Source organism: Bos mutus, chromosome 6, assembly GCF_027580195.1.
Source record: "Bos mutus isolate GX-2022 chromosome 6, NWIPB_WYAK_1.1, whole genome shotgun sequence".
NCBI classification, from domain to species: domain Eukaryota; kingdom Metazoa; phylum Chordata; class Mammalia; order Artiodactyla; family Bovidae; genus Bos; species Bos mutus.
The window spans coordinates 95,425,370-95,437,978 of NC_091622.1; the positions used below are offsets into that span (position 1 = coordinate 95,425,370).

General features: G+C 37.1%; 1 protein-coding gene across 1 annotated transcript in view; it reads left to right on the top strand.

The window, feature by feature from the left end:
* CFAP299 (cilia and flagella associated protein 299) overlaps window positions 1-11,780 on the top strand; it is a 719,586-nt gene extending 707,806 nt beyond the window's left edge. The window contains exon 6 of the mRNA XM_070372982.1: window positions 11,555-11,780. Within this exon, the coding sequence (XP_070229083.1) occupies window positions 11,555-11,650 (96 nt within the window). The 3' untranslated portion in view covers window positions 11,651-11,780. The remainder of the gene's footprint in view (window positions 1-11,554) is intronic.
* Window positions 11,781-12,609: the final 829 nt, after the last annotated feature.

The window sequence follows — 12,609 nt, forward strand, 5'->3', positions numbered from 1 at the left end:
CTTCCTGGTGTTGTACCAACTTAGAAAAGTGAAAGTTGTTAAAAAGTAGTTATTGTTAAAACTAGTAAAAGTAGTAGTTGTTAAAAAGTAAAAAGCTAATTGCAGTAGATAAAAAGTGGAAATAATCCCTATGTCCTTGACTGACAGCAATAATTAATTTATGATACATCATAGCAGTGAAGTAATATTGTTGTTATTGTTGTTTAGTCACTAGGTCACGTCCAGCTGTTTTGTGACCCATGGACTGTAGCCCACCAGGCTCCTCTGTCCATGGGATTTCCCAGGCAGAAGTACTGGAGTGGGTTGCCATTTCTTCCTCCAGGGTATCTTCCCAACGCAAGAATCAAACTTGCATCTCCTGCAATGGCAGGCAGATTCTTTACCACTGAGCCACCAGGGAAAGTGAAAGTTGCTCAGTCATGTCCAACTCTTTGCCACCCCATGAACTATACAGTCCATGGAATTCTCTGGGCCAGAATACTGGAGTGGGTAGCATTTCCCTTCTCCATGGGATCTTCCCAACCCAGGGATTAAACCCAGATCTCCTGCATTGCAAGGATCAAACCCAGATATCCTGCACTGCAGGCAGATTCTTTACCAGCTGAGCCACCAGGGAAGCCCTAGCTAAAAATGAGTTAAAACTATATGTACTGAATTTGCTGTGTTAGTGTGGACAGATGTTTGTTTACACTATCAAATGGAAAAATCAATCTGTCAGTTCAGTTCAGTTCAGTCACTTAGTCGTGTCCGACTCTTTGCGACCCCATGAATCGCAGCACGCCAGGCCTCCCTGTCCATCACCAACTCCTGGAGTTCACCCAGACTCACGTCCATCAAGTCAGTGATGCCATCCAGCCATCTCATCCTCTGTCATCCCCTTCTCCTCCTGCCCCCAATCCCTCCCAGCATCAGAGTCTTTTCCAATGAGTCAGCTCTTCGCATGAGGTGGCCAAAGTACTGGAGTTTCAGCTTTACCATCAGTCCTTCCAAAGAAATCCCAGGGCTGATCTCCTTCAGAATGGACTGGTTGGATCTCCTTGCAGTCCAAGGGACTCTCAAGAGTCTTCTCCAACACCTCACAATCCAACTCTCACATCCATACATGACCACAGGAAAAACCATAGCCTTGACTAGATGGACCTTTGTTGGCAAAGTAATGTCTCTGCTTTTGAATATGCTATCTAGGTTGGTCATAACTTTCCTTCCAAGGAGTAAGCGTCTTTTAATTTCATGGCTGCAGTCACCATCTGCAGTGATTTTGGAGCCCCCCAAAATAAAGTCTGACACTGTTTCCACTGTTTCCCCATCTATTTCCCATGAAGTGGTGGGACCGGATGCCATGATCTTCGTTTTCTGAATGTTGAGCTTTAAGCCAACTTTTTCACTCTCCACTTTCACTTTCATCAAGAGGCTTTTGAGTTCCTCTTCACTTTCTGCCATAAGGGTGGTGTCATCTGCATATCTGAGGTTATTGATATTTCTCCCGGCAATCTGGATTCCAGCTTGTGCTTCTTCCAGTCCAGCTTTTCTCATGATGTACTCTGCATATAAGTTAAATAAGCAGGGTGACAATATACAGCCTTGACGTACTCCTTTTTCTATTTGGAACCAGTCTGTTGTTCCATGTCCAGTTCTAAGTGTTGCTTCCTGACCTGCTGTGAAACAGTGTAAATAATGTTTTATCTTATAAGGGGCTTCACTGGTGACTCAAAGGTAAATAATCTGCCTGCAATTCGGGAGACCCAGGTTTGATCCCTGGGTTGAGAAGATTCCCTAGAGAAGAGAAAGTTACCCACTCCAGTATTCTTGCCTGGAAAATTCCATGGACAGAGGAGCCTACAGTCCTCAGGATGCAGAGTGTCAGACACGACTGAGCAACTAACACTTCACTCCATCCTCTAAAGCATTCGTCTTTTATATAAGAATTTCCTACTCATGGACACTTAGGTTGGTTTCCATTTTTCTCCCTAGGTTTAAAGAACAACTCTCTATAACCAAGTTTCTGATCTTTTTCTTTAAGATGGACACCTAAAAAGGAAATTGCTTCATCAAAAGATATGTACATTGTAAAACTTTAGAAAGATATTGTCAAATCACTTTGCAGTTAGACCATATCAATTTACAGTTATACCTGAACTGTTTAAAACTGCCAAAAACCATGCTCTATTTTGCACACTTTTGAAACTGTTAATCTTATAGTTAAAATGTATTAGAGGTCACTTTAATTTTCACTTTATATTGTTGTCAGGAGTGAACATTTCTTTCACATGTGTTTGTATACTATATTTCTTCTCCTGTATTAGTTATTGCCCTCTACACAATTCGCTATGGAGTTTGAGTAGTTTTTAAAATTAAATTTAAAGTATTCTATATATAAAGGTAGACAACTTTTGGCAGTCATATTTTAAAGATGCATTACAATTTAAATATCTATCTTAACATTTATAATGTTTTTGGCATACAAATTTTAAATTTTTGTATAGTCCAAACTATTGTCCCATTCTGATTTCTTCCTATTGTTACTATGTTCAAAAAGATTCCCATACTAAGACTGGGCAATATTTTACTGATAGTTTCTCTTATACAAAGTTTTTGGTTTTCTTTATACATTAAAATCTACAATTTTTCTCAGGTTTTATAGAATAAGGTTAGAGTCTTTTTTACTTTGTTCAATTATTCTTTTCCAGTAATTTTTAATAGGTGATCTTATCCCAGTATCTTTTTTTACTTGTATTTTATATTTGGCTTGGAGTCCCATCTCTCCTAGGACCTAGTAGTGACTTCAGGCAGAAGTCTTTTATTAATAGCAATCCTTACATGCTGTGAATTTGAAGTCAGTTTTCTAAGTGCTAAATTTCCTCAACCAACTGCAATGTTTGTCATTGTTGCTGTATATGTGAGATTATTTCTAGCACTCTTGTTATCTATTGTTAAGGAACAATTTTTAGAAGAAAGTAGAATCATGATTCTCAGGTAGAATGTATATGTATTTTTTACTAAACTGTATGTGTCAAAGATTTTTAACTCATTAATTAACGACAAACTGGTAGCTATTAATGTTGATGCCAAGGAAAAGTCAGAGCAGAGGCATATAAAGGGAATAAGAAATTCTGAAATGAATTTACGACTAGATGCACAATTGGTCTACTAAAATCAATGCAAAAGTTAGTTGCAGTCTACCAAGTACCACTGTCTTGCATTTATATAGATGCGAAGTTTTTAAATCATTATCTGACTTTGAGAACTTACAGAGTTGTAATATCAAAGATGAGAAAATCTAAATGAGCATTCAGGATAGCCACTATTTGATATGTAACTCTCAAAGTCTCTTACAATTTTCCCTGAGAGCCTCCTCTCCTCTTTTTATCATAATAATTTCAAAGAAAGATTATTCTTATAAGATAAAGCTGCTCTCATTAGATTTGTCTGATTTTTTACAAAAATGCAACAAAAGGTTTATTTTACCATTTTGGGCATCTTAAGCTGCCCATGTAAACTCTAAATCCATATAATTTTGAACAAAAACTAAATTAAACTGAGTTTGGAAATTTTCACAAGAAATCTCAAATTGGATTTTTAAAATCCTCTATTATTTATTGACCTGAGGCTAGGAAACCAAGCCCAAGGAATGCTCTCCACCATATTTCACCTGAAATACCTATAAATTTGCATAAATTCCTCTGTTTACTGCTGCTGCTGCTAAGTCACTTCAGTCGTGTCCGACTCTGTGCGACCCCATAGACGGCAGCCCACCAGGCTCCTCTGCCCTAGGATTCTCCAGGCAAGAATACTGGAGTGGGTTGCCCTTTCCTTCTCCACCTGTGTTCACTAGGTCTCCCAAATATTTTAAAGTTAGTTACATAGAGTGTGTTTCCCAGCTGGCACTAGTGGTAATGGGCTTCTCTTGTGGCTCAGCTGGTAAAGAATCCGCCTGCAATGCGAAAGACCTGATTTCGATCCCTGGGTTGGGAAGACTCCCTGGAGAAGGGAAAGGCTACCCACTCCAGTATTCTGGCCTGGAGAATTCCATGGACTGTATAGTCCATGGGGTGGCAAAGACTTGGACACGACTGATCGACTTTCACTTCACCAGTGGTAAAAATTCTGCCTGCTTATGCAGGAGACAAAAGAGACGTGGGCTCAATCCGTGAGTCAGGAATATCTCCTGGAGGAGGAAATGGCAACCTGTTCCAGTATTCTCTCCTGGAAAATTCCATGACAGAGGAGCCTGGTGGACTGTAGTCCATGGGGTCACAAGGCACTGGTCATGAATGAGAGACTGAGCAAGCATGTAATATACAATATTCTTGGATTTTTTAAGTCAAGGAATAGGTCAGCACTTTATAGGCATTTCTTCCGTTCAAGTATGACATTCTAGGCAAGGCTTTGGTTTTTCAATTTGTACAATTATGTTATGTACAATTATAGACGACAGAGCCTTACTGAACCTAGGCAAATAACTAAATGGCATGGAAAGAAAGGAGACAATATAATAATTTTCTGAATCCTAGAGGAATAAATGGGTTTCCCTTCTGGCTCAACTGGTATAGAATCCACCTGCAATGCGGGAGACCTGAGTTTGATCCCTGGGTTAGGAAGGTCCCCTGGAGAAGGAAAAGGCTACCCACTCCAGTATTCTGGCCTGGAGAATTCCACGGACTGTATAGTCCATGGGGTTGCGAAGAGTCGGACATGACTGAGGAATAAGTGGGAATCAGCTATCATTTTAAAATCATTTTAAAATGTTTGGCTTCATTTTACAAAAGCAGACTTTACTAAATTGTATGTGTTACATATTACTTAACGAAAAGGAGATAGGGTGATTCTTAGATATCTGAAAATAGAACATTAAATAATATCAACAATATTCCAGACAAATAGCCACAGCAAAATTTCTCTTAAGAGTTTATTCAGCCCAGTTATAACTGATTCCTGCTCCAGTGGATCTTTGGTTAGCTGTCCTATGCCGTCCTCTCTTTTGGCCAAAACAGAACCTGGAAATCCTGACTCAGTCCATTGCGGTGCAGATTGAAAGCTGTCTAATCTATGTTAGCTTAGCTTTGAAGTGTCAGTAATTGACGTACCTGATACAGTTATTTTCTACAATATTCTAAGACTTTTCTTAGTTGAAGACACAGATTCTCACCTGTAACTATAAGAGACACTTCTGGGAAGCATCAGAGCAAAACAATACTATCTGTAGATAAAAGGGACTTAAAATAGGTGAGTGATTTATTACTAGTAATTTTCAAATGCAAGCAGTCTGATAAGAGTTCAGAATAAGAATAATGCAGAAAATAGAAAAGGTTACTTCTCTCTGTGACATTCAAAACAAATTCCTTGCCTCCTCTCCAACGCCAAATAAAGAAATATGATAAACCATCTAAGGATAATGATTAAATTTATTTCAGGAGTTTGTGAATGCTATAATTGATTCAGAAAAGTGAATAAAAATAATTTTATAAAAGAAAAAATATTGAGATATGACATAAATAATCCTGAGATACAATTGTTTGTACCAGGAACATCAAGCAAGTGGCTTAGTAAGGTCTGCAGTAAGACCTAAACAATTGTATCTTTAAAACCAGTAGTTGAAATGATGACACATAACATTATGCTACCATTGTCTAATATCATCAAGCTCAGCAGCACCAGAACTCTGCTATATATAGGAAAAGCTGGTGGAAATATTCCTAAGAGTTGGAATCAGTGTTCTCCCTGAGGGTAAAGCCATATCATAAGACAGCAAGTTTAATGACATAACTCCAGGGACTTCCCCAAAAATTTTTGAAATATTTATGTTAATAGCATTATACCTATACAAGTCTACCTCAGCAAGGCTGAACACCCCTTCTGATTTACCAATAGCAAATCTGCCCACAAAATTCTACAGAAAAATTTAGCTCTTTCTGGCAGCTCTCTTCAAAGGTGAAAAAATAAATCTTTGTGATTTTTTTCCAGGCCCTGTGGGAAATCTCAAAGATAGTTTCAGGTGTAAAATATAACTGGAAAGTTTAATTTTTTCAATACTTAGGATTCAATTATAGGAAGGCAAAAATCAGTTTTAAAAAGTTGTCAGAGGATATTTGGACACTTGATTAGGATGGGATCAGGATGCTGCAAAAACAATACCGAGTTAACTGTTTTAACATTTAAAACAATACATTTATAAATTAACAGTACATTAACATGACTATAAAGAACCTTCAGTTCAGTTCAGTTCAGTCACTCAGTCATGTCCAACTCTTTGCAACCCCATGAATCACAGCACACCAGGCCTCCCTGTCCTAGCTCTTTATAAATGAGGAATTTTTGTTCCTTGCATTTTTTTCTTATTTTTCTTTTTCTTAAGCAATTAAGAATGTAATAAATTCAACATAAAGTGCAGAAAATTATTCTTGTAAGACTTGGAATATTTACTACCTAGACAGTTACACAGAAGGTTAAAAAAAGTACCTTTTATATAGTAGGTAAAGGAATTAACCAGTAAGCAAGCCCATCAAGATATGGCAAACTTAACTGAAATTTTAGCATGTCACTACTGTTTTCAGAATCAAGTACTATAAACCAAGGCAAGCAAAATTTACTTCCAAATTTTGTCCTTCATTTTCCTTTGTTATGTCACAGCAATTCTCAGGAGATCCATGAACTCAAAATAATTTATATATATATATATATATATATATACACACACACACACACACACTAAGATGTTATTTCTGTTAACATTTCAATATGTATTTATCATAGCTATGGTCAAATGAATCACTATCTTAAATTTTTCTCAATTTCCACTTCAATATAGTAAATATTGATAGTTATAACTCACATAAAAATTCTTTGTGGTTCTCAGTAAGTCTTGAGATTTTACAGGGTTCTGAGATATAACAGAAGAGGAAAAAAGCCTGAAAAGCACTACTATTGCATATGTAGTTATTCATATATAATTATATCAGTATATAGTGTAATTATATAACCATATATAAATTATAAATCTATAGAAATTGTATAAATTATATTTATTAATACATACATGATAGCTACATAAGTCTATAAATTATATATACAATTTTATATACAATTAATACTATATATATGTGTGTTAAATCACTTTCAGTCTTGTCCAACATTTTGTGACCCTATGGACTGTAGCTCTCTAGGCTCCTCTGTCCATGGGGTTCTCCAGCCAAGAATACTGTAGTGGGTTGCCATTTCCTTCTCCAGGGTATCTTCCTGACCAAGGGATCCTCACGCCTCCTGCATTGGCAGGTGAGTTCTTTACCACTAGTGCCACCCAAGAAGCACAATACTATATATATAATTACTGTGCTGTGCTGTGCTTAGTTGCTCAGTCGTGTCTGAGTCTTTGCAACCCCATGGACTTAGCCCTCCAGGCTCCTCTGTCCTTGGGGATTCTCCAGGCAAGAATACTGGAGTGGGTTGCCGTGCCCTCCTCCAGGGGATCTTCCCAACCCAAGAAGCGAGCCGGGACTTCCTACATTGTAGGCGGATTCTTTACCAGCTGAGCTACCAGGGAAGGCCCTATATACTATATATATCGGAGAAGGCAGTGGCACCCCACTCCAGTACTGTTGCTTGGAAAATCCCATGGACGGAGGACCCTGGTGGGCCGCAGTCCATGGGGTCGCTAAGAGTCGGACACGACTGAGTGACTATATATTTATATTTTATATATATATATATATATATATATATATATATATATATATACTGCTACTATATACTGTTATAAAACCTCCACTATAAATGGAAAGGAAATCTAAAAAGGAGTGGATATATATGTATCCATATGTACACGTATGACTGATTCACTTTGCTGTACTGCAAGAAACTAACACAGAATTTGACCCAGAGGGATGGATTGGGGAGGGAGGAGGGAGGGGTGTTCGGGATGGGGAACACATGTATACCTGTGGCGGATTCATGTTGATGTATGGCAAAATCAATACAATATTGTAAAGTAATTAACCTCCAATTAAAATAAATAAATTTATATTAAAAAAATAAAGCAGCTATACTCCAATAAGAATTAATTGAAAAAAAAAATACTCCACTATAGGATAAGACTATTTTCTCTTTGAAACACAAAAGCAAAGAGACTGTGGTATTACTCTATCCCTGTTGCTTGTGATGGCGCTTCCCAGTTGGCTCAGTGGTAAAGAATCCACCTGCCAATGCAGGAGATGCGAATTCAATCCCTGGGTAGAGAAAATCCTCTGGAAAAGGAAATGGCACCCTACTCCAATATTCTTGACTGACAAATCCCATGGACAGAGGAGCCTGGTGGGCTATAGTTCATAAGATTGCAAAACGGTCTGACAAGACTCAGTGACTAAACAACAACAACATTGCTTTTGATGTCTTCTCAACCATTCATATTAATTATGATTTTTCAACCAAAGTAACTCTCTTTCATGGAGAAAATTAGAGGTAGATAACTAAGAATTCCTTTCTTCCAAAGACATTTTAACAGACAAGAGAAGTTTATGTTGTATCTTTGTCTGCTGCTGCTGCTAAGTCGTGTCAGTCGTGTCCCACTCTGTGCGACCCCCATAGACGGCAGTCCACAAAGGCTCCTCCATCCCTGGGATTCTCCAGGCAAGAACACTGGAGTGGATTGCCATTTCCTTCTCCAGTGCATGAAAGTGAAAAGTGAAAGTGAAGTCGCTCCGTCGTTTCCTACTCTTCACAACCCCCTGGACTGTAGCCCACCAGGCTCCTCCACCCATGGGATTCTCCAGGCAAGAGTACTGGAGTGGGTGGCCATTGCCTTCTTTGCATCTTTGTATAGCCACACACATATCTTTTTAAAGAGAAAAAATGAACATTGTCACTAACATGACCCAAAATAGGAACTTTTCATTGGCTATAAGCAAAAGTATATAAACTTAAAGTTAAGTTTAATAATTAGGCATCAAATTTTCAGTATTCTATCATGATTAGAAGTTATCTGGATATCACATGAATATTCTTTATGCTATTGAATCTAATAGCTGTCTAAGTTTTTATGTTACCTAAAGATCTGAGTAATTATATTCACGTTGACAGTAAAAAACAAAATTACTGATGAAATAAAGTTGTCAGAATAATGATTTTGTTGAATATGGATTTCTCATTATATTACAGATTGTATCAGAGTAGTGTTAGTTTATTTTATCAGTATGCATCAATAAGCTTAAGAAAAGCAAACACAAGTACAGTAGAATAAAATATGTTTATGTTATACCTAACATTGATAAATCAGAGGAAAAGCTATTTGTGTTAAACCAAAATTATTACACTACTCTGATTTGCCAAATATTTATCTCATTGTGTGACCTTAAAATTTTAAATCATTTCTATAAGAATACTCTTTAAGCATAGCACATTAAAATTATCCAAACTCTGGATTTCCCTGACAGTCCAGTGGTTAAGATTCTACACTCCCAACATGGGGGACATAGGTTTTATCCCTGGATGGGGAAGATTCTCATGTTGCATGGACAAACAGGAAAAAAAAAAAAGTATCAAAACTTTAATTTCCACATTTTCATGGAATTTTATAAATATTTGACTTACATAAGAACTTATTTACATAAGAGCTCTACCGGACAATCAGAACAGAGTTTCTTTAATTTAGGAGACTTCTAAATCTAATTTATTAATTCTCTCCAGAGATAGAAAAATACTGTGTACTCATACATAAAGACGCAAAGGTCTTTCTGAATTCTAAACATATATACACACAGACACATAGGGATCTTGTAGCTTCAAGTCTAAACATAAACACAACTCAAGAGTAAACTCAAAAAAGTAATCTGCCCGTATATCAAAAAAGTTGTCCTCTTTCCTACTGGGCATGAAGATTCTTAATTTCTTCAAAAAAGACAAGTAGACAAATAAAGGAAAAATAATAACAAATCAGATTTTCTGTTGTTTCTTACTCAAAAAAAGAATAAATCTCAGTAATCTATTCATCTATTTACATAAAACGCAAAGGTTAAGCCATAAAATCAAGTTCCAAATCACAGTTGTCACCAAGGGGGAATAATTTATTCACTGTAAAAGTTCCAAAAGCAAAAACAAGATACAAACATAGTAAAAAGGGAAATATGCAAAGAAACAGAGGATCAACAAAGTTAAAGTTCTGTTGCTACTAGGGATTTACCAGTGGAAACCAAGAAATAAAGAGTTTAAGTCACCCAAGAGAGACACGCTCCAGCTACTCAAGCTTTTTAACTGTCAGGTGAATCCACTGTGCATCAAATTGGAATCTCCAAAATGTTTACAAGATAGTGTTTCTAAAAAAGGATATAATTGTGACTCTCATACTGATGTAAAATGAATGTGTCAAAAATTTTGTTTATTCATAAATTATGCAATGAACAAGTAAGATGTTGTAAGCAGTTCAATGAAGAAGTAAAAAATCAGAACACATTTAGGGAAAAAGAAAGATTGAAATTAATTTACAAATTAATGTAAAAGAGGTCTCAAGATGAAGCAATAATCAGTGGTGTGCCACTTAGCACAATTAGTTTGCATCTTTGTAGAGAAGAATATTTTGCATTGTTATCAGTTTTCTCCAACTTAATGAGTTATAAAATAGCACAAACATAGAATAAAACGTGGATGAGTAAGCCACTCAAGACACTCACTCTTTTTGTTTTCCCCATTTCAAAATCTTTACAATTTTACTCATTCTTTTAACAGAAGATGGGTCTGATATATTTTTTCTCACTAGCACAAGAAATTGAATACCAAGGGGAAAAGATAATATCAAAGCTTCTCTCTAGTCCCTGATCTAAATTCCTATCATCTCTTCCTACAAGAGGAGAGAGAGCAAGTAACATCGTGCATTCTTTTGTACATCAAATACAGGAAAGGCCCAATGACTAATATTAGATACTATCTGGCTCTTTTCGGATCTGTCTTCTCTCTTTTTAGTACCACATTAGCGAATACTTTCTCCCAGAGGGTCTCTCTGGGGGCCTTATAAGTATGGCAAAATATCTGTATAAAAGTAAAAGGACCAAATCTTTTTTTCACGGATTATAACGTAAAGGGGGGAACATGTAAATCAAATAGCTATCAAACGAGTAAGAAGCTATTCATGAAACCCACCATGGACAGGTAGTTAGTTCCACGAGTCTGAACCAATTCCAAATCTGAGACATTTTTATTTAACAAACTTGAAATCAAGATAGGGTTCTTTTTAACTTATTACCCTGCAATCACCTGTGTGTGCAAAGCCCTTCCCTGGAAATTCTGCAGAGTTAGTGACCCGTGGGGTTCGGCAGAGTCTAGACAAGTATGAACCTGCGACACCACTTTGATCCTAGATGTTTTCAGTAATGTCACCACCAGGGCCTCAGAGCTCCTGACTGGAATTATCACCACTCCTGGGAAAAGAATCTGGGGGGGAAACTTGGATATGTTTCCATGGATACAACTTTCTTAGTTCTGTTTGCTACAACATTGAAGCAAGAGGAAAATTCATTTAATATGAATTATGTGCATGGACTGACCTGATTAACAATATGATTGTGTATTTTAGGCTCAACCTGGTGACAACTCTACTAGAAGCCCGATCCTAACAGAGCTCTACACACAAGTTGTCATTTTTGACCACGTTTCCAGAAGAAAGACTTAACGACAAACATCGTAGATAGTTCCCTCACCAATGGTTTGCTAAATGTAAATGACTCCTATAACCAGAAGCAAATCAGAATAATAAGTGAGTCCAGTAGCTATAAGGCAAATCAGAATAATAAAAGTTAATAAAGAAATTAGAGAGGAAATCATGACCTTGACTTTCTTTCTGTGGTACTAATATTGTCTTAATCTGCTTTGAGGTTTTTCTAATTTTTTTTCCCCCTAAACACTGAAGCTGATTGCAGTAATTCATGGAAGAAAATCTTACTGCTTCTTCAAAGATTAAGTAATTAGTGACTTACATTGTACCTCAGATTTTCCACGTTTCCAAATGTCCAAAAATGTCCTAGGTCCTAATATTGCCAAACAGAGTTAGGCAAAGCCTTATGCTACATGGCAGTGCTATCTCCTAAAATCATTGAATTTGATGTTAGTCACTCAGCTATGTCCTCATGGACTGTAGCCCACCGAGCTCCTCTGTCCATGGAATTTTCCAGGCAAGAACACTGGAGTGGGTAGCCATTCCCTTCTCCAGGAATCTTCCTGACCCAGGGATCAAGCCCAGGTCTCCTACATTGCAGGCAGATTCTTTACCATCTGACATAAGAGGTTGGAAGACTGTCCAAAGGTTTTTAAGGTTTTCATTAGCACTACACGAGTAAATTGGAGAAGGAAATGGCAACCCACTCCAGTATTCTTGCCTGGAGAATCTCATGGACAGAGGAGCCTGGCAGGCTACAATCCATGGGGTCACAAAGAGTCGGACACGACTGAGTGACTAACACACACACATGAGTAAATATAATCTTGAGTATCCCATGAGTTGATGTATAAAATGATTGAAGTGTTTAATATGTTCATAGGCCTAGACAATGTGAACTTCATGACAATAAAGCTGAGAAAATGAAATCTAAAGGAAACGAGAGGTTTTAGAGAAATGAGGACCTCATAAGAGTG